Source organism: Pongo pygmaeus, chromosome 1, assembly GCF_028885625.2.
Source record: "Pongo pygmaeus isolate AG05252 chromosome 1, NHGRI_mPonPyg2-v2.0_pri, whole genome shotgun sequence".
Lineage (NCBI taxonomy): Eukaryota > Metazoa > Chordata > Mammalia > Primates > Hominidae > Pongo > Pongo pygmaeus.
This window is the reverse complement of record NC_072373.2, coordinates 179886134-179908661: the sequence shown is the minus strand read 5'-3', so window position 1 is coordinate 179908661 and position 22528 is coordinate 179886134. Positions and strand designations below refer to the sequence as shown.

The 22528-nt window shown below is 37.6% G+C and overlaps 1 protein-coding gene across 1 annotated transcript in view; it reads right to left on the bottom strand.

Moving 5' to 3' along the window:
• The window catches only part of FAF1 (Fas associated factor 1), a 534220-nt gene that overhangs the window by 116740 nt on the left and 394952 nt on the right, over positions 1 to 22528 (bottom strand). The window contains exon 13 of the mRNA XM_054488490.2: positions 15251 to 15405. Within this exon, the coding sequence (XP_054344465.1) occupies positions 15251 to 15405 (155 nt within the window). The remainder of the gene's footprint in view (positions 1 to 15250; positions 15406 to 22528) is intronic.

Sequence of the window (22528 nt, the reverse complement as noted above, 5' to 3'; positions counted from 1 at the left end):
ATATCTGAGACAAATAAAATATTTACATGTAGATAAATGCACTGAGCACTTACTCTGTACCAGACTTTAAAATCAATCATCCCATTTAATTCCAATAACTCTCTGATGAATGTAGTTTTATCTCCATTTCATGGTACGAAAACTGCAGGCCAGGTGCGGTGGCTCATGCTCATAATCCCAGCACTTTGAGTTGCCAAAGTGGGCGGATCACCTGAGGTCAGGAGTTCAAGACCAGCCTGGCCAACATGGTGAAACCCTGTCTCTACTAAAAATACAAAAAAATTAGCCAGGCATGGTAGCGCCCGTTTGTAGTCCCAGCTACTCAGGAGTTTGAGGCAGGAGAATAGCTTGAACCCGGGAGGTGGAGGTTGCAGTGAGCTGAGATCGTGCCACTGCACTCCAGACTGGGCAACAGAGTGAGACTCTGTTTCCAAAAAAAAAAAAAAAAAAACTTCAGCTAGAGGGTTTAAGCAACTCACCCACCACAGTCACTATGGTGGCCTAGTGGCATAGCTAGAATTCCAATCGTGGTCTGAATAAATCCAAAGCTCATTCATATTCTTAATCATCATGATGTTCTGAATTCTCATAACATCAACAAATAATTATTTAGCATTTTAATAAGAAACAAAAGTGGAAAAGATTGATATAACTCTTATCCTTATAAAGCTTATATTCATTGGAAGAAATAGAAAATAAATGTTAAAGTAAGCAAAAGTAATGGCTTATTATGGAAAGTTCTAGGAGGGTGCTATGAAAAAGAATGATGGTGAAGCCTTCTTTAGAAAGGTTCATCAGACCCTTCTGAAGGAATATATAGACAGGACAGAAAAATGGGCTCATTTCTGTCTTTCTGATAACTTCTTTTATTCTCAAGCAACTAGTGGGGGCAGCTGGGAGGGGAGGTAGAGAGGGGAATGATATACTTGGGGAATGAAGAGTAGTGTGAAATAGATATCTCAGTTAGGCAAAGAAAACTAACTAGAGAATCCCAAATCCCAGTAGGCTTGCCCAGCATTATTGTGTGCTTATTTGAAGCTTGTGTTTATTTAAAAGAGAGAGAGAAAAAAGAGAAGAGAAGAGAAAGAAGAGAAGAGAGGAGAAGAGAGGAGAAGAGAAGAGAAGAGAAAAGACTGTGATTTTCTCTAGCTGTGTTCAACTGCAAGGGTACCGGCATACAGAAGGTGAACAGGTGGGTCTAACAAAATGAGTGTAACAGAGAGAGTTTAAAGTATCACAAGGAAATTATAATGATGAACCTCAAAATCTAAATAGGATGAGGAATATGAAAACTGGATATAGGAAAGGGTAAATGGAGTGAGAGAAAGGTCAATAGATTGGAAGGCATGAGGAGATAAAAAAATCTTTAGGACCAGTGATACTTGAACAAATAAATAGGAGTGGTAGGAAGTGGTGATCAGAGTCAGATGTTTGAAGTCAAAATATATGAGGCGATATAGTTTCTATTAGTGACCCATCTAAATGTGGTAAATACAGGGAAGAAGAAAAATTTTCTGGAGAACATGTCTAGGAACCGAGAGGATTATCAAGAATGATGACAGGAGTAGAGATGATAAGGACTTAAGACTCATTTGTGGGTGATAAAACTTGTGAAGGTCAATAGACAGAATCTGAACACCAAATGATCTTGTCAATCAACTGCATTAGTAAAGAATGGCAGAAATCTGGTTTAGCATCAACTCAAGTTGGAAAACAACAATGGGGTTTTAGAGGATTCCCTGAGTTCAACAGAAGCCCGCAATAAAATTTCAGATAGAACTGTGCATGTCACCAGACAAACCTCCTCTAGAGCACTATGCTTGATCCCAGCACCTTTAGAAGGGGCTGGGTCTAGACACACTATCATATGAAGAACAGTGAAAAGAACTAATTGTATTTGGTAGGAAGAGGCAGGGAAAATAGGACAAATGAGAGCTAGAGTTACATTGATAAAAGGCTATAATGCTATAGAGAAGTTAGGCTTATATCAGGTAACTGCAAAACCAGAACCAAAAAGGATAAAGTTGCGGAAGCTCTCTATAGAAGAAGCATTGTGGTAAAGACATTTCCAGTTTTCAGAGCAGCTAAAAAAAAAAGCTATCTTTTGAAGCTTTCATTTCCCTGTCTTGGCAATATTCAAGCACAGGCTGGAGCAACATCAGCTAAGCATGTTATAGAAAAAAATGCCTGAGTGGCTGCAAGTTGTACTGCTAAGGACACGTCTAATCCCTAACTCTAAGACTGGGTGAATTTCACGTTTATTTGTTCCTTGAACAAAAGGTCCATGGACTTCCCTTATACCTCCTGCAGGACTTTGCACACTAGATAATTATCTAGTACATTTCTGTTGCTGAATCATTCAGCATGGCAAGATCATGGGAAAAAAAGCATTATGTGGTAGAAAAGCACAGGTAGCATTGGGATTTATAGCTGGTATAGCCATTTCAATGACCTCACAGAACCTCTCTGAGCCACAAATAGTTTCCTCACATGTGAAATGGGATCTTGCTATTTACCCTGCAGAATTGTGGAAAAGATTAAATGAGGTAAATATATATATATATATATATATATATATATAGAGAGAGAGAGAGAGAGAGAGAGAGAGAGAGAGAGAGAGGGAAGGAGAGAGAGAATTAAATTAGCACATTTATATAGTGTCTGGCACTATAATTAATTAAGTAGGTACTTAATTAATGGTTGTAGTTGTCATTATGTAGTTTGGCTTTTTAAAAAGCAGTACTATAGTCTTGCTCTTAGCTACTAATATACTTTTAACAGATATTCCTTGTTACAAAACGAAAGAGGAAGAAAATTACTGTCATCTTCTTCACTACACCCCACTAAAATCACTCTGATCAGATTATCACAAACTGGTAAGGGTAGCATGCTTATGTTATAATCTGATATATCAAACTTCACCAAAATTTATTTTAAAAATGAACCCTTGCTTACCTCACATCTTTCTACTGAAAACAATCGTATCCAAGTCAGAATATTACAGACAAAGGTCTCAGGTCAAATAGGTGAGTCACTCTCTTTTCATTGATGAAAAAGAAAGATCTAGAAATGTTATACTACTTGTCTAATATCATCTTGTTTTTCATATTTCCAGCCTGAGCCTTACTTCTCAATTGCTCTACATTCTATGATGATTGACATCTGTCTGTCTGCATAAACAATGAGAAAACAGTTGTATTGAAAAATCATAGTTTCTATGAGCCCAGGAGACCAGCCTGAGCAACATGGTGAAACCCCTGTCTCTACAAAAAAAAATAATAATAGCTGGGCATGGTGGCATGAGCCTGTAGTCCCAGCTACTTCAGTCAGGAGGCTGAAGTGAGAGGATCACTTGAGCCCAGGTGGTCGAGGCTGCAGTGAGTCGAGATCGTGCCACTGCATTCCAGCCCAGGTGACAGAGCAAGACACACACACATACACACACACCGGGACCCTGACACACACACACACACCCCAGGACCCTGACACACACACACACACACACAAACACACCCCAAAATAAAACCCAAAGCTTTTAAAAAGCTTCTGCATAGCAAAAGAATGGGAGAAAATACATCCGACAAAGGATTACTATCAAGAATCTACAAGGAACTCAAACAAATCAGCCAGAAAAAAAACAAATAATCCCATTAAAAAGTGGGGAAACAACATGAACAGACATTTTTCAAAAGAAGATATACAAATGGCCAACAAACATGAAATAATGCTCAACATCACTAATCATCAGGGAAATGCAAATTAAAACCACGAGATACCACCTTACACCAGTCAGAACAGCAGAACAGCCATTATTAAAAAGTCAAAAAATAATAGATGTTGACACAGATGCAGTAAAAAGGAACTCTTATACACTGTTGGTGGGAATGTAAATTAGTACAACCTCTATGAAAAACAGTATTCAGATTCCTCTAAGAACGAAAAGTAGATCTACATTTGATTCAGCAATCCCACTACTGAGTACCCAAAGGAAAAAAAGTCATTATATCAAAAAGATACCTGCATGCATATGTTTATTGCAGCACAATTCACAATGGCAAAGATAGGGAATCAACTTAAGTACCCATTAACCAATGAGTGGATAAAGAAAATGTGGTATGTATACCTATATATATAAAATTAGGTGTGTGTATATATACATGGTGTATATATATGGCATGTGTATATATGGTATGTGTATATATTATATATATGGTGTATATATATGGTGTGTATATATATAATGGAATACAACTCAGCTATAAAAAAGAATAAGGTCTTCAGTGAAACCCCGTCTCTACTAAAAATACACAAAAAATTAGCTGGGCTTGGTGGCGGGCGCCTGTAGTCCCAGCTACTTGGGAGGCTGAGGCAGGAGACTGGCGTGAACCTAGGAGGCAGAGTTTGCAGTGAGCCAAGATTGCGCCACTGCACTCCAGCCTGGGCGAAAGAGCGAGACTCCATCTCAAAAAAAAAAAAAAAAAAAAGAACAAGGTCTTCTGCAACAACTTGGATGAAACTGGAAGTCATCATGTTCTCACTTAGAAGTGGAAGCTAACTATGGTTATACAGGGGCCTATAGAGAGGTATAAGGGACACTGAAGACTCAGAAGGGGGAAAGTAGGAAGGAGGTAAGGAATGAAAAATTACCTATTGGGTACAATGTACACTATTTGAAAGACGGGTATACTAAAAACCCAGATTTCACCACTACACAATTCATCCATGTAACTAAAAACCACTTGTACCCCTAAATCTATTGAAATTTAAAAAGAAAATTGGCCAGGCAGAGTGGCTTGTGCCTGTAATCCCAGCACTTTGGGAGGCTGAGGTGGACAGATTGCATGAGCTCAGGAATTTGAGACCAGCCTTGGCAACATGGTGAGACCCCGTCTCTATAAAAAGATACAAAAATTAGCTGGATGTAGTGGTGCGCACCTGTAGTCCCAGCTACTTGGGAGGCTGAGGTGGGAGGACTGCTTGAGCCTAACAGGTTGAGGCTGCAGTAAGTTGAGACTGTGCCACTGCATTCCAGCCTGGGCACCAGAGAAAGACCACTGTCTCAAACATAAAATAAAATAAAATAAAATAAAATAGAAAATCAGTTTTCTTTAAGAACAGCAACTGACACATTTTAATGTGTACAAGTCTGCTTCAAGAACTAACAAGTTAATACATAGCTTTCCTAATAGACACATAATAAAATTTGTTGCTGAGACAGTAAATTATTTGAGGGCTGTTCAGAGAATCCAGTAGCTCATTTATTACTGGGACTGGGCTATGTAATTTCTCAGATTTGAGGTACGGCAATCAAGGCTTTTTAATTTTTCACATAACCTTGCCTCATTCCTTCCTTAGCTGAGGTGTGTAAAAAAGTATTTGCTGAAAAGGACTTTCTTGGTGCTGATCATGTATTGAGGGGAAAAAAAGCACATGAAAGCAATCTATTTAGGATTCTTAAATTGTTGCTGTTGCTACAGACTGAGTTAGCCAACAGTAGATAAACTGTCAAACAGCTTTTAAAAAGTCCTTATAGTTAACTCTGTTTTGAATAATATAAAACTATCTGTCACTCCTCTATTACCCTAATGCTACTAAGTAGAGAGACAAAAACATAAGCTTAAGGAAAGGACACCCAATCTATTCTTTAATAATTACCTAAACACATCAGAAACAGGATTCCACCTTACTCTCCAACTCCAGACTAACAGAAACCCTCCTTTTTTTGGTGGTCTATTTGGCAGATTAGAACATTAAGATTGCTGGGCTTTAAAATATCTTTTAGCATCTATGTAGACTGACAAGCGAACACTGTAAAATATGTCAGAGGAACCAAATTACTTATGTGGTTTTATATCACTGAACTAACATGTTTCTTTTATAATTTCTCTGACTGTTTTACTATCAGTATTTATAGAAGAGGAGAAATGTGCTACCAATTTCAATGGCATAGGTGATATGATTTAGTAAAAAGTCTGCTGAAATATCATCAATATAAAAATTATTAATGAGAGCAGTTAAGGAAACAAATCTTTTCAGACCTTTTTAATTTCAGGCAAGAAGAAAAGCAAAATACATGATGGCATATATATATTTAAGATATTTCACGTTATAAATATCTTATTTATTTATTTATTTATTTATTTATTTAGATACAGGGTCTTGCTCTGTTGCCCAGGCTGGAGTGCAGTGGTGCAATCTCAGCTCACTGCAACCTCTGCCTCCTGGGCTCAAGCAGCCTCCCAAGTAGCTGGGACTATAGGCATGTGCCACCATGCCAGGCTAGTTTTTGTATTTTTAGTACAGACAGGTTTTCACTATGTTGGCCAGGCTGGTCTTGAACTCCTTGCCTTATGCGATCCACCTGCCTCAGCCTCCCAAAGCACTGGGATTACAGGTGTGAGCCACCGCACCCAGCCCAAATATCTTATTTTTAGAATAAGATACTTATATTACTTTTAGAATAAGATATTTATCTTATTTTTGGAATTTGTTTCATTAGATTACTCATGTTTTATATCAATACAAAAACTGTATGTTCTAAAATACAAGCATAACCAGCTATTGGGAGTAACTATTTGCATATAACTATACATGAGCACACTGGTGGGGTTGGGGGACGGGTTACAGAATGGGGAAGGATTCAGCAACAGATCACAAACAGGGAAAGGTTTGGAATTAACCTCAAACTTCATCTTGAGACAGTGATGATTCTTTTAATTCTGTGACTCTCATAATCAAGACACCTAGAATATTCAAAAATATTCAAAACACAGAGTAATTGGGAGATGACCAAGGAGAACACCAATAGACTTATAAGAAAGATCTAGTGCATGAGAAAAATAGAATTTGATGGAAACTTAAAATGTTATTCTTTTGGAATGGCTTGCCAATAATATCACCTTTGTATCTTAGCTTCTAAGAGTTTTCATAGGCTATTTATTGACAACTGTATCTGAGTTAAATGCATATTTCCTGAATAGCATTAATTAGATTAGTGCAGAGGAAAATGAGCTCTTTTTTAAAAACAAATGCTTTGATTCAAATACAACGCATGTGCAACCAGGCAGTTATAACTGTAGTACTAGGTAGGAGTGTAGGAAGTATCCAAATCAGAGTAAAAAAGGCTCGTAAATTGGTAATTTTAAATTATCTCAAAGAACATTTTTAAAAGGATAATCTATTTTGGCCGGACGAGGAGGCTCATGCCTGTAATCCCAGCACTTTGAGAGGCCAATGCAGGTGGATCACCTGAGGTCAGGGGTTCGAGATCAGCCTGACCAACAAGGTGAAACCCCATCTCTACTAAAAATACAAAAATTAGCCAGGCATGGTGGCAAGCGCCTGTAGCCCCAGCTACTTGGGAGGCTGTGACAGGAGAATTGCTTGAACCCAGGAGGTGGAGTTTGCAGTAAGCCAAGATCACTCCAATGCACTCCAGCCTAGGCAACAGGGCAAGACTCTGTCTCAAAAAAAAAAAAAAAAGGATAATCTGTTTTAAGAATGTTGAATGTACTATAAACAGTTTAGCCATCAACTATATAGAGACTGGCTTATTCTCAATTGTAAGAGGCCATCACTTTTATCCATTCCCCCTTTCCTTTCCTTTCAGTACTATTAGGAAACTATTCACAAGTGTACCCTTGGACAATGCTGAGCAGTAATTATGACTTGCTGACAAAGAGATATGAACAATTACTGAGCCCATTTTGAAACCCTACACTAATAAAGTCATTAGATGCTGCCCTTGCCATGATCCCTCTAAAAGCTTCTGAAGTTACAAGAACACACGGCATTGTTTGCAGGGACAATTGCTGCTGGCAGAACGCAAACCTTGAGTTAAACCATGCTGCAAATTGATCTTGACATTCTGTTAAGACCGCCACTAAAAATCAAAAGCAGAAGAGAAAAGGAGAAAATGAGTGGGTAGGATGTAATCATGGAACAGGAGGGGTTCCTCCTCACCTTCTCTCCTCCCTCTTCACAAAACAAACCAGGGAGAAAATGACAAACTCTCCTGGTGTTTTGGAACCTTCATTTTAAAGCATTAATTAAGCCCTTGACCTGGGATGTTTAGGATGGCAATACACTTCCTTTAAAAGTACTGGAGGAAAATGTTGCACAAAGGGAATAAAGAAGTTTGGGGAAAATTATATGGAAATCTGGCACGAAGGCTCTCCTGAAATCTTAGTACCCTGACCACAACATGTTCATCTGTTTTATCAGCTACCTCTGCAGAATCCATATTTGTACCTAGGGTAGCAGCTGGAAATTAATACTCCTGTGTCTCCCATGCAGACTCCACACCTGGGCTATATTTGCTGGATCAAATGGAAGTGTAGGGTTAGAGTAACATGGTCAGCAAGGCTTCAGCCAGGCATGAACCACTGAGTAGTCTGGAATTAAGGGTAAGCCACTGTGAATATGGCTAATTACTGAGATGGAAAGTACATGTGAAGACAGCTTACTGATAATAAGTGCTTTAAGTCAATTAACTCTTGCCAAAGATTAAGTAATGTGGAAAACTATCACTTGAATATTAAGCCTACCAAGTACCTGTCAGCACAGCAGCGGAAGTTTGCAGTGACCTGAAATACCACACCCAAGGGCATTAAGTTCAAAAGCTAATACTGACAGGCACAGAATTCTGTCTGTGAATATCGGTATTAAATGTGTGTACAAAATTTAATACAATGCTATGTGTATGTTACAAGCAACCTGTGTAACCCAAGCACTATTGGCAACTCCTGGGGGAACCGTTTACAGCTACTCTGAACACTGCTTAGAAATAGTGTGCAATGTCTGATTTAACACTTAGTAGCATGTACATTGATGTGCAAAACATTTTCATCTCAGGTACTTACATAAGCAGTTCGTTTTCCAGCACTCATAGCCAGCTGATTACCCAGTTGGCACTATTCCAGTCAAATTCAATGTTTGATTCTAAGTGTTCTAGAATTAGATAATCTAAACCAGCACCTATATTTGCTTTGTGGACCCTCCTATTCAGAACAAGAGATACCCACTAACCCACTTATTACTGGTTAATACTGGTGGTTCATTGTGTCACATATGTGATGTAGCTTTCCTTGATGAAACAACTTCAGCTAAGAATCCACAGCTCAGCCTGGAGGGTACAGCCTTTATAGAGGGAAACAGATTAATACTTACTATGCTGGTGCTTTACATAGTACTATTTATGGTTAATTCTGATGGTGTTCTAACAGAACATGCCTGAATGCTTGGTCTCTTCCACCATGTAGCCACTCTAGCACTCGGGCCTGGGGACATGTTGAATCAGTTCTCCCACCATTGTAGAAGGTTCAGTACCATCCCAGAATGGCCCAATTTGGGAGGCCAATTACTTCTGGGGTATCACAGAGGTTTGGTGAAGTCTGGGGAAGAAACTCTAGAACCAGGAAGAACTCATCTGGGTTGGAATTCAAGCCACTTTCCAGATGGCCTGGGAGCACCTGAGGCACATGAGCATACACCATGACATTCTGGGACCCTACAATGCCAGCGGAAGACCAAGTATCCAATATGAACATTTTTAGTTCATTCTGTAAGGAGAATGAAGGCTTTAGTACCATATATTAGTACCAGTAGTGGCTACAGGGGAAGATCACACAATTAGAGGAATGTAGCTGTATTTCCAAAATTCTTGCCATTACTCAAACTGGTACTCTCTTGTTATTTTTCAATAAGCCTATTAGAGATTATTTGTTTATTATCAATATAGTACTTACTCTTTAAAAGGTAGTTGTGGCCGGGCGCAGAGGCTCATGCCTGTAATCCCAGCACTTTGGGAGGCCGAGGCGGGTGGATCACGAGGTCAGGAGTTTTAGACCAGCCTGGCCAATATGGTGAAACCCCATCTTTACCAAAAATACAAAAATTAGCCAGGCGTGGTGGCACGCACCTGTAGTTCCAGCTACTCGGGAGGCTGAAGCAGAAGAATCGCTTGAACCTGGGAGGTGGAGGTTGCAGTGAGCCAAGATCGTGCCACCGCACTCCAGCCTGGGTGACAGAGCGAGACGCCATCTAGGACGGACGGACGGACGGAAAAAAGGAAGGAAGGAAGGAAGGAAGGAAGTTGTGTAAAGCAATGGGATTACAGACATAGCTCCCTCAGGAAGCTGACAAACTAGCAGGGAGATAGACAATGACCATACAATGTAATGAGTGCTATTAGTACAAGTTAGTATAGATATATTATGGGAGCATACAGAATATGCATTTTAACCCTGACTGAGGCAAGAGAAGGGTGGGGAGAGGCAAGACTTCCCGGAAGTGATACCTGTCCTGAATTTTAAGAAATTATTCTTTCATAGCTAAGCACTCATTCATTAAGAATACATTGTACTAACAATATTTTTATTGTATTAGTTAAATCTATGATGGTTTTCTACATGTTACATATCCAAAAGAATATCTTATCCCTGCTTCACTGTTTGCCTGTAGACATATACCAATGCTGGATGAATCATTAACAAAACATCTTTGGATTTGTCCATGTTGGCTGGTTGACTTTAATTTTCAATCTGGTTCAGATTACAGAGGATTATATTAGCTGGCCAGCTCCCTCTATTCCTTCTCTCCTCAATTATTTCAACCACTGACCCTTTGTTCCCCATACGTAATTATGAGGTTTTAAACACCAATGCCCCTTAGTAAAGAACAGCAAAATCGGCCACCCAAAAGACTAGGAATGCTACTATGGTAATATAAAAATCTCTAAATAGAAAGAGTAAAGTTCTAACTTCATCTTTCTGTGTATCATCTCTTTCAAGTCCCTCTTTGACCCTCTTGGGTACAGCAACTCAGTATAAAGTTCATCCATACTCCTAAAGTACCTTGTACATACCTCATATTATATATTGGCTCTTATGTCTGTTTTGCCTACTAGACCATGAGTGTTTTGAGGGTTAGGATTGTGTCTTGTTCCACCTTTCATTCTCAGATGGCAGCACCATTCCTGGTTTATATTAAATATTCAGTGTTTACTCAATGAACAAACATAAGAAACACAGTTGGTCTTCTGCATCTGTGGGTTCTGCATCTGTTGATTCAACTAGCCAAGTATCAAAAATATTCAGAAAAAAATTGTGTCTATACTGAACATGTACACTTTTTTCTTGTCATTTTACCTAAACAATACAGTATAACAACTATTTACATAGCACTTACATTGTATTAGGTATAAGTAATCTAGAGACGACTTAAAGTAGATGGGAGGATGTGCATGGGTTATATGTAAATACTATGCCATTTTCTATCAGGGACTTGAGTATCTGTGGATTTTGGTATCTGCAGGAGGTCCTGGAACCAATCCTGCATAACTACGAAGTGATTTGCAGGATCTTCTTGTTTACTATTACCTATCTGTTTTTAGCTCTTTCTTTTACAGGTACATCCTACTATTCCCATCAGAATTACTGGTCAAACCAATATTTAAGAAATTAGAACAGGGCATGGTGTCACACACCTGTAGTCCCAGCTACTAGGAAGGCTGAGACAGGAGGATTGCTTGAGGCCAGGAGTTTCAGGCTGCAGTGCGCTATGATTACACACTCCAGCCAGGGCAACATAACGAGACCTTGTCTCTTAAAAGAAAAAAGAAATTATACCTTTAGCACTTCTCAAGACTACCAAGGGCTTCCTGTCACTGTTTTAAGAATGGCTCTGAAATTCAACTAGACATGGTAGCCCAAAAGACTGTACAATATTTTCCAAGGAAAAAACCTCCTATTTAGATATGCAATATTGAAATTATAAGCAACATTCTTAGACGAAAATAAATGCATACATTTATTTGCTAAATGCTTTCTGGGTTTCTTTTTCCTAGAATTTAAAAAAGTGCCTTGTTTACTGAAACCGACAAAATGAATAAGCCCTTCCAGGAGATCACAATTTAGTAGGGGAGATGACAGACATTAATCATTACAGCTAAAGTTTCATGTCTCAGTTCATATTTGGAATGTTCTAAGATCAACCTAAGAATTATTCCAACATATTTTATACACAGTGGGCTGGAAAATCTAAGTATTCAACTAAGAAAGAAAGTTATTAGAATCATTTAAGAGGCGTAAAAATCCAAATCATCAACATCACAGGGGTTATGACATTCTATAGAAATGTTTCTTTTTTTATTCCAATTTGTTAGAGAAATTAGGAAATTTAATTTATAATAGCAAGTGATCCTCATATTCTGGTGACTTCATCAAAGCATTCACTTGGTTTAATATCCTTCACTTATCTCCTACATACATGAGAGATCCATAGTAAACTGTGATTGAAGAACTAATACTCTATAGGCTTAATCAGAGTAATCCTTAAAGAAAAGTATATCTGCTTGGCAAGTCTCTTCCCACCTTGGATATCAACATCCTCAGATATAATATCAGATGGTAGTCCTAGGAAAGTACTAAGAAAACATCCAAATAGCTTACAGGTCCAGGACTCTCTAAATTTTTATGGCCTGTATGAACTAGGTTAACCAGATATGGGACCAGGCAAGCTATTAACCAGGAATTTATTTCCAAACTTACATCTATCATAAAGAAATAACAGTTAAAAGGAAGCCCACAACAACAATCTTACTTGTGATGCCTAGAAATCTCTTCTGTATTTCCATATATTAATATGCCCCCATTTCAGCTTGCTAATAATATGCAAATGATGTCATAACACCCTTTGACATGTACCGCATGGATCAATAAATATTAGTGCAAGCAGTCGTCTACTGAATTGAGAGTGAAAGCTTGAGGTTTTGTTACTCAAAGTTAAAAGCATCTAATGAGTGATGCAATCAGTTTTCATGATAAACACCTCTGGATAAATGTGGTGTAAAAATCCAAGAAAGATAATACAGTAGGAAACTCAATTAGACAATTTTATTTAGATGAATCTGTGATATGATAGGTGGCAAGAAAATTGTGGTTAAGTTAAGCCCTTTTTTTAAGCAATAAACCAGCCTAATTAATTATCTTAACAGTTTCATATGTCAAAGTCAATCTCCTTTTTGGGAGTATGTCATTCTAATGAATTTTCACCTTGTGTTTATAAAATGTGTATCTTCCCATTTGCCTTAACAGTAATAACGATGGATCAAAAGTAGCTATGTAATTTTATTTGTTACTTTTATTACTTGCTTTTTAATGTTTTGACATTTTAAAAAAACTTTTATGTTTGGAGGGTACATGTGAAGGTTTGTTACATGGGTAAATTGGTGTCATGGGTGTTTGTTTTACAGATTATTTCATCAACCAGGTATTAAACTCAGTACCCAGTAATTATCTTTTGTTACTTTAATATAGAGAAATATAATACCTTTTAAATTTGTAATATGGACAGAACTATTAATATATTTTGAATAAGGATGCCAAGTATCTTAAATTATAGAAATCATTCCATTCCCCTATTGCCCCATTTGTGGTTCCTATAAATGTTTATTAAATTGAATTCCTAGATGTTCCTATTTTCAGTCTTTAATATTGCCTTTTACAAATTTTCATGACAGTTGCTTAACTCAAAATGTAGATTGAAATATCCTATCATACTTAATAGTCAGTCCTGCAGTTCATTGAGAAATAGCTCTAAAGCCTTAAACAACACCTTTATTTAGTGTTTTTAAAAAAGTGTCATAAGGAGTTAATAGGACACAGCTGTACTGGCTCTTTCTAATAAGCAGCTTCTGTCGCTTTGGTCACCACAGGTGTCTCTGTAACCTGCAAACTCTTATTACTAGTGTATCAAAGTTGTGCTACTTAACAGACTTCTTTAGTAAAACATAACAAAGCAATTACATGGCTGTTGATTGCCATCATAAAAAAAAAACCCTCAAACACTGTTTTTCAAAAGAAACTACACTGCAATTTTTTGTCATTGTAAAATAAAAGGAACTAAGGAATTAAATGGAGGATAGAACAAAATAACAGCAGGTAGCCCACTGAACTTAGCCACTACAGATGGTTTAGAAATAGTGTTTCCTTCTCCATCAAGTTGTGGATAAAAGGAAAGGAGGAGATTCCTTACTGCCAGTGAATGGCGAAAGATTTAGCCAAGTCTCCAGTCTCTGTATTTTGCCTCATGAAAGACCTTCGATGTGGCATTTTTATCTGTTTTTGGCACTGCTTTTCATCACCTTTAACTGAGTGTGAATAATAACCTGATTTAATTTAAACAAATACAGGTGCTAAAGATTCTTTACTTATGTATAACAGGGAACATTTCCAAGGCAAAACGAAGTCATCTCATGAAATTTCCTAACCATTTGCTTAAAGAAATGAAGTATTAGATTATGAAATAGCTTCAACATTATTTTGCCTCACATTTAAGGAAAGAATCATGTTCTTTTCTGATTCAGATTAAATAAAACAAAGTCTGAATGATGACCAAAAATTCAGTGAGCCATAAAATAACAAAAAGAGAAATCAGATGGTTTCTAATTGTTCTATAATGGTTTGAATTGGGTAACTAAAATATGCTTGCCTTGAAATGAATTAATTTAATCTCCCTGTTCATAAACCAGCAGCCTGCGATTATGATTGTGTTAACACACCCAAAGTAGCATCATGGGATGTTACGACCACATGTGTAATTAAACATGATGAAATATATTTCAGATGGGAAACTGAAATAGGCAAAATATGAAGAATTGTTAATCACTTGCAGATACTATGATTAACAAACTAAGTAAACTCATCCTGACAACTAGGAAAGGAATTTTTTTTCCCTATTGAGAATATGGATGTATTGTTGGCTGTGTGCAAAAGAATGTGTGCAATAAAGCGATTACATCAATTAGCATATGCTAGAGTTAAGCTATTACCAACTCCACTGGACTTGTGCAGAAAGTCCTGCCTTCTTCACGAAGTTATTAAAAAATAAACTCACTACTAAGATTATATATTAGACTTGTTTTGCCTTTTCTGAACATCATTAAAAACATCAGGTTTCTCTAAAAGTTCAAAAACATATTAGAAATGTCTGTTGCACTGCAAAAATAAGATGAGAAATGTATTTTTGTTTTCAGGTTATTCTTGAATTTAAAAAGTTTTTATAAGTTAAGGTATATTTTCACAATTGCAAATAACTGCATGCGTTAGCTGCAACGAGCAGCTTTTGTCTAATGAAATGCAATGGTAGAGAGTTTAATGCTGAGGATGAAAAATGTTTATGATGATGACAAACACAATGATTTTTTTTTTTAATAGAAGCCCAACTTACAACTTGTGAACAACAGTATTACCTTGCTCTGTTGGAGTCCTTTGTCAGATCCCAAGCCCAGGTTATAAAATTTTGACTCAGATAAGAAACAATGGATTCAGCACAAAGCATTTGTGAGCAGAACACGTTGGTTAACACACTTTCATCATGGTGGAGGTAGATAGCAAGAAGCTTTCTCTGAAAAGAGGAGAAAAATCTGATCAATTAAAATATCCACTAATGTAAGATTTCTTAAATTTTAGAGAGGCATAATTAGTCTATATGAACAGCAAAGACAAAAATTAAATGCTATTCCCTAAAAGAGTACTTTACATTTTGGAGTTCCTAAAGCATCTAAAATATCAAAAAATTTTACTCCTTATACTTTAAAAAGGCTGGGATGATTATATCTAATGTTGCAGACTGCTATTGCAGATTTCTGTTGACATGTGCAAGCCTATCTCAAATGAAGTTGCAAAGGAATTGTATTTTGCTTAAAGGAAATGGATTTACTGTTCTTTTCATTTAATAGATATATGTAAAGAGAAATATTAACTTTGAACCGTTCAACACTACAGAGAAAAAATATCCTTTAAAACAGAATGACAAAATTCCTCTTACATATTTTTTATGGTTTTAATCTGAACAATGGATAGTCTCTTCCATTTGAAAGGAAAAGGTCTGAAATGAAGTTTTCTTTTTGTTCTATAGATAATTTTAAAGTCCTTAATGTATTCTCATATAAAGCCCTTATTTATCAGCATGTAACATATAATTGCCATTTGAAGATGGAAAAATATTCAGTTCACATGCATTCTTTCTAGTTTATATTTCAGAAAATGTCCACTGTGGCTTTTCATACAGAAAATTATTCTTTCCCTTTTGCCATAATAAAAGTTGCTTTCAATAAATGACATTTGGTCTCTTAAATGTGTCTTCTGTCATAGTTGGATACTCAATGCAATAATTAAAACTAAAAACTGAAACTGAACAAGGTAATAGGTATAATAAAAACAATGGCTATAAGTAGCCATTGATGGTTTGCGACATGTTAGCTTTACCAACAATGACTATAATGATTAAAGAGCTTAAATTGTTGACTAACTTCTTGGTACTACCTCAAAGAAGAGCTGAGTTTAACAATACTCACAATTACCAGGGAAAGGAAAGATAAAATTTTATGGTAAAGACAACATACAAACCAATCTTTGAAATTCTGTCAAAGGAAAATTTCAAGGAAGCTTAGTATCTTTCCCTTCATGTTAAATAAGAATGTGATGACAGCAAATGAAAATTTGCTGTGTGGGATTCTGAACAAAAGAAGGAAACTTACAGAAAAATATAAGGCTCATGCTGATGAAAGGCTAATGAAATCTGGTGTTAGGAATTATCTAGATAAAGAATCCAAATAATAGTAATAGTAATCATCATTAAAATTATTTTTTTCAAAGGTAAATTTCGTAATAGATGAGGGTAGCCACAGTTAGGTAGATTAAGATTCTAAAAGCATCTATTACGAATAGGAGACACTGTTAATTTCACAACCATTATCTACTTTAATTTCCAGAATAAATCTTTAAAATAGCATCCTTAACCCCATTAGCATATGAGGAAACTGAGGTTTAGAAAGCGGACTTGTCCCAAATGTCACAGCTACTTAGTAAGTAATACAACGAGGATTGGCTCCCAGATTGTCTAACTCCAAGTCCAAGTAAGTGTTTTTTCTCTGATACTACAGTGGTAGCAGGGAAATCAACCACACTGTAGTCAAGGCTTATGGGAGCACTCATACAACATGAAGATGCCAGACTGCTTTGGACTGAGACTCAGAGACAGCTTGTAATGGGAATAAGGGCAGGACTCCTGGGTATAAGTAGCTCAGCTGATCCCACCCTGCTTCTATGTGTTAATTCATTTATTCATTCATTCAACAAGCATTTGTTGAAATACTCTTTGTGTCAGGCTCAGCAGGAAGCAGTGGCAATAAAATGGTGAACAAGAAAGACTCGGGGTTTCTTCATCTATGTTGATGTCTGCAGAGAACAGTATCAGGCTTCTAGGAAGTTTGTAATCAGATACATTGTTAGAGAGATACTTATCTAGTAAATTCCTACTCATCCTATAAGGCTCAAAACAAATGCCTCTATGAAACCTTCCGTGATTCCCTCAGGCAGAGTTAAGAGCTTCCTTTCCTGGGCCTCTGTCTCCTTCCATTAGTATTATAACTGTTTACCAGTTTCCCCTCTAGACTAAATTTCTCAAGAGAGGTCTCTTTCAGTCTTCTTTGCACCTTTAAACTAGCATGGGTCCCAGCCTGTTTGATGAAAGAAACAAGAACACTGATACAAGCCACAGCCCCTTGGCAAAAAAGATACCCAATAGCAATGGCAATGCAAAATCAGTTTTAGTAAATGAATCAAGAATTCTGATGCTTTAGGGAAAGTAACGTGAACCTGGCACCATTAACAAATTCAGAGCTCTTCTTAGGAGCTCTCTAACTGAATAGACAGAGGGATGTCAACCTCTAATTCAGCTTGATCGTATCTCAGCAACTACATTTAATGAGACACTGGGAACAAGAGAGCTGTCCACTTTTAAATCAGCATATTTCTAACTAAACAATGGCAATGGCTAAATCTTTAAAATGCCTACTTCTCTCAAGAACACTGCAATGGAACATTTAGACTTTGGGAAAGAGATTAGTGATTTACATTGCTATCTCACTGATTTAATTTAAATGCTCTTCCAAACCAAACACACATGTGCCGAAGAGGCTACTAAGAAACCCAACATGCAGAGTTCCCTATAAGTGCAGCCGACAGTGTTGACTGAAACTAAACTTGGAAATCCAGGGCACTAATGCACAATATCAAGCAATAAAACGGCATCTCTTTGGCAATATTTAATTTAAAAAAGAAGAAAGAGGCAGGCGAAGATCAGGCACTGTCTGTTTTGGAGGATCAACCATTCTGCATTTCAAAGCACTGGTCCCTGCAATATCCAGGTTACTGTGCTAGAATCTCGACTATTATATCGCAGTTGTGAGAGGGAGGGCAAAGATGTGTTTACTCAGTGATTAGGCCCTTAGAATAAGCCTCTAGCTCCTAGAGAGACAGCTCACCACTTATTCATTTGGGCCAATTCACAAAGCCTAGGAAGATTAAACATCCATGCTGAGAAGACAAGCGAATGCAGACGGTGAAAAAGAAATAAAAATTCTTTAAAAACTCCGAGATGACTTCATTATTTTTCCACAAGGAAACTTTAGGAAAGTGTTTAGTTAGAGAAAAACCCACATTGACCTCTCTCTAAACCCTTAATCTTTCCTTTGTGGTGGCACTGCTTTGTGGTAAGCGACTGGCTCGCCTCGCCCCTCTTTTCACTGGAAGCTGAGAGAAAAAAGACTCTGGAGAAACAGTTTTCGTTCCAGGGACACAAACCCCTGACACTGTTAAACATGAGATGCCAGGAAAACACACTTAAAAAAAAAATTCCCACTTTAAGCTCTAGAATGAATGTGAGAAAGAAGATGATAAAAAGAGTATCACAAGAGGATCTTCAGGCTGTGGGTACCCCAAAGTAGCTTTCAAAAGGAAAACTAATAATTTTAAAATAATCTTTTCTCTGACATAAGCTTTCAACAGAAAATTTTCTGCTGCTTTTATAACAATAAATAAGCAAAATATAAAGACTCAATAGTATGGAAGTGCTAGTAAATTTAGGCTATATAAATCTGATTAAATTACAGTCACAGATAAATGGACTCCAGACTCAGATTTCTGATTATCTTACTGAGCTCAATTAAGCACAGGCCAAAAGAGTGAGAACTGGGTTAAGCATATCAACCAATTTGGAAGAGTTGAAATGGCAAACTAATCAGAAAATTGCTTTTGAGAAGAAAAGCAGTACCACAGAAAACGAGTAAGAAAATGTTTTGATTTCTATTACTATAACCAGTTTTTCCTTTGGCCCATTAACAATTTAGTTCAATAACATTTAAAGAGTACCTATGTATTAGGGATTGAGACTATAAAGATGAATGAAACAGTTTCCTTACCCTCAAAAAGTTGTGGGAAAGAATGTGCGGAGGCAAACGTTTAATTGTAGTACCATCTAACAAATGATAATATTGGGGCATTAAAAAGAATATATTTTATTTGTCCTTTCTAATTTGGCAGAGAGGGTCTAAGTCTAGCGGACCACAAAGGCAAACAACCAAGCTACATTCTCCTGATTCCCTCTCTGTAATCTAAGTTTTAGTAACACAGTGCAAAAGAAGTCTCCAAGCTTTAAAGTAACAGAGAGCTCTGTTCTAAATCAAGTTCTGCCATTTAGCAGCTGTGTGACCATGGGGCAAATGGGTTGTTGTAAGCATCTCAGATAATGTAGGTTAAGTACCTATTTACAAGGCCTGGCCCATAGTAGGTGCTGAATGAAAGGTAGCTGTTAGGATGAAGATTCCTGAACTATCCATGCAAAATAAAGGGTTTTGAAAGCAATTTCAAGAGAAATAATGGCCATGAAAATGTATTAAAGATTAAGCAGCTCCTTCATTTTTCCTACTGGCAATAGTGTCTGGGATGCTTATTGTGTCTCTGAGTTCAGTGCCTCACTAATCTTCACATTCAAATCCAGGAGCTAAGGTACTAAGTTGATGCTTAAGAAATGCCCAGCTGACAGCAACCAATGTGACTTGGCCTTAAGCTACAGTAGCTATTGTATTTAGACTCTTAGTGTCACAGAACCATAGAATATTAGAGCTGGAAGAAATGCGCTGTGTCTCAAAATAAGCCAGGCAGAGAGCAGATACTAAGGAAATATTTGCTGATGAACTAAAAAGAAAGGGTTGTATTTTCAGTACCAGAATATCCATAATCTGCATGTTCAATGCTTTTAAAGTTGATATGACAATTTCTGGGAACGGTACAATGTAGTTCATAGTTTTTTTCAGTGTTAAAATTATAGTATAAAATAATTTCCTTGTGTAAATTGGACCTGACTTGCTTTCTCTCCTTCCCATTTCTGTTCTCCTTTTCCCTCCTCATCACCATAGTAATCAGAATCATTATCGCTATCACTTTTTGTTTTTAAGTTTGGAGATGGCTCATTGATACAAACAATGGATACAATGATACAATAAACACCTATTTATTCTTCACCTAGATTTACCAATCATTAGCATTTTGCCATATTTGCTTTATCATTCTTTTAATACTTCCCTGAAACATCTGAATGTTTGCAGATACCATGACCCTTCTACCCTAAAGAAATCTGTCTTGAGAATAATACATTCCCTTACATAATCATCATATTTATATCACACCTAAGACATTTAATATTGTTACAATATCATCTAATACACAGTCCATATTCAAATTTCCCCCAAGTACTCCCACATGTCCTTTGTAGCTGTTTTATTTATTGTTTTAAATCCAGCATCTAATTTGGATCATTCCAGTACTTGCCAACTTCTACAATGCTATTCTTGTATATGGATGTTCACAGGTACCACAGAGCATACAATCATGACTCAAGATAAGTGCAATATGAGAACAGAAGCAGGAGAGTAGGCAGCCACACTATCGGGGTTCAAATTCCTGCTTTGCCATTGCCCAGCTATGTGACCTTGGGAAAGTCACTACACTTTTTTGTGCTTGGGGGGCATACAGTTCTGAAGGTCACAAGTCTGTTAAAACTCTTTTCTAGATGGGAGTAGTGAGGAAGTAAGGCTGGCAAATCAGTAGTAATGAGTAGTAATAGAGGAAGTCCTGGGGTCTAGGCATGAACATCAGATTGGCTGCTTCTTTATGAAGATGATACTTTAAAAAAAATTGTTTTTAATAGAGATGGGGTCTCACTATGTTGCCCAAGCTGGTCTCGAACTCCTGGGCTCAAGTGATCCTCCTGACCTGGCCTCCCAAAGTGCTAGGATCACACACCTGGCCTGCGAAGGTGATACTTGAGCTGAATTTTAAAAGTAGGACATCAATACTGTAAGTAGAAACAAACAAACCAGAGTAAAAGTAGGAGAGAGTGACTTCTCTGTGACTGAAGCTGAATTTTTCTCTTTTTTTTTTTGAGACAGAGTCTTGTTCTGTTGCCCAGGCTGATGGCGCCATCTCAGCTCACTGCAAACTCTGCCTCCTGGGTTCAAGCGATTCTCCTGCCTCAGCCTCCTGAGTAGCTGAGATTGCAGGCACCTGCCACCATGCCCGGCTAATTTTTGTATTTTTAGTAGAGATGGGGTTTCACCATGTTGGTCAGGCTGGCCTTGAACTCCTGACCTCAGGTGATCTGCCCGCTTTGGCCTCCCAAAGTGCTGAGATTACAGGCGTGAGCCACTGTGCCTGGCCTGAAGCGGAATTTTCAATATACGTGACAGTGAGAAAAAGAAGAGTAAAAAAGACAAAAAACAAAGGAAAAGTTTGGGAAAGGCCCAGCAATGTCAATGGCCCCATCTGTTCAAAGAACTCCAAGCTAGTTATCTTTAAAGAGTAAAACACCAGAGTGCAGGTTGCATTGTGAAAAGAATCACAAAACTTAGCCCTGTTTAGCTCCTGAATATGATTTCAGAGACCAACAGGCATCAACCAAATTGGAGAGGTTCCAAAAAGAAACAGCTACTGAAGATGAGGAGATGCCAGGATGGTGTCTTTTTCCTCTCCCTTTCTGAAGCAGATATTGGGATAGCATTCTGAAATCTTGAGGACACAGATATCTGAATCTTGCATAGGCAGCACTGTCATATGGAAGTCAGAGGGTTAAAAACAAAAAAAAAACAACGCCTTCCCTAGGTGCAGTGGCTCACGCCTGTAATCTCAGCACTTTGGGAGGCCGAGGCAGTTGGATCATCTGAGCTCAGGAGCTCAAGACCAGCCTGGCCAACATGGCGAAATCCCATCTCTACTAAAAATACAAAAAATTAGCTGGGTGTGGTGGGGTGAACCTGTAATCCCAGCTACTTGGGAGCCTGAGGGAGAATTGCTTGAAACTGGGAGGCAGAGGTTGCAGTGAGCTGAAATTGTGCCACTACACTCCATCCTGGGCAACGGGGTGAGACTCTGTCTAAAAAAAGAAAAGCCTAAAGTAAAATCAAACTCTCAAAATAAGCTGACAGATGTTCATTGGGTATAGATCTTTATCAGTTTTCATTGCTTAGACTGTAATACTCAGGTAATACAATATATTTGAGGAAGGCCACCATGTGGCTAAAGTTTTTATGAATAAGGACATGAGAAGCTGAAATGATTGGCTCTTACAGCAAATTATAGAGAAGCAGGCATACTCTTTGGGGAGGCTGGAAGAGGGACTGGGTAGGCAA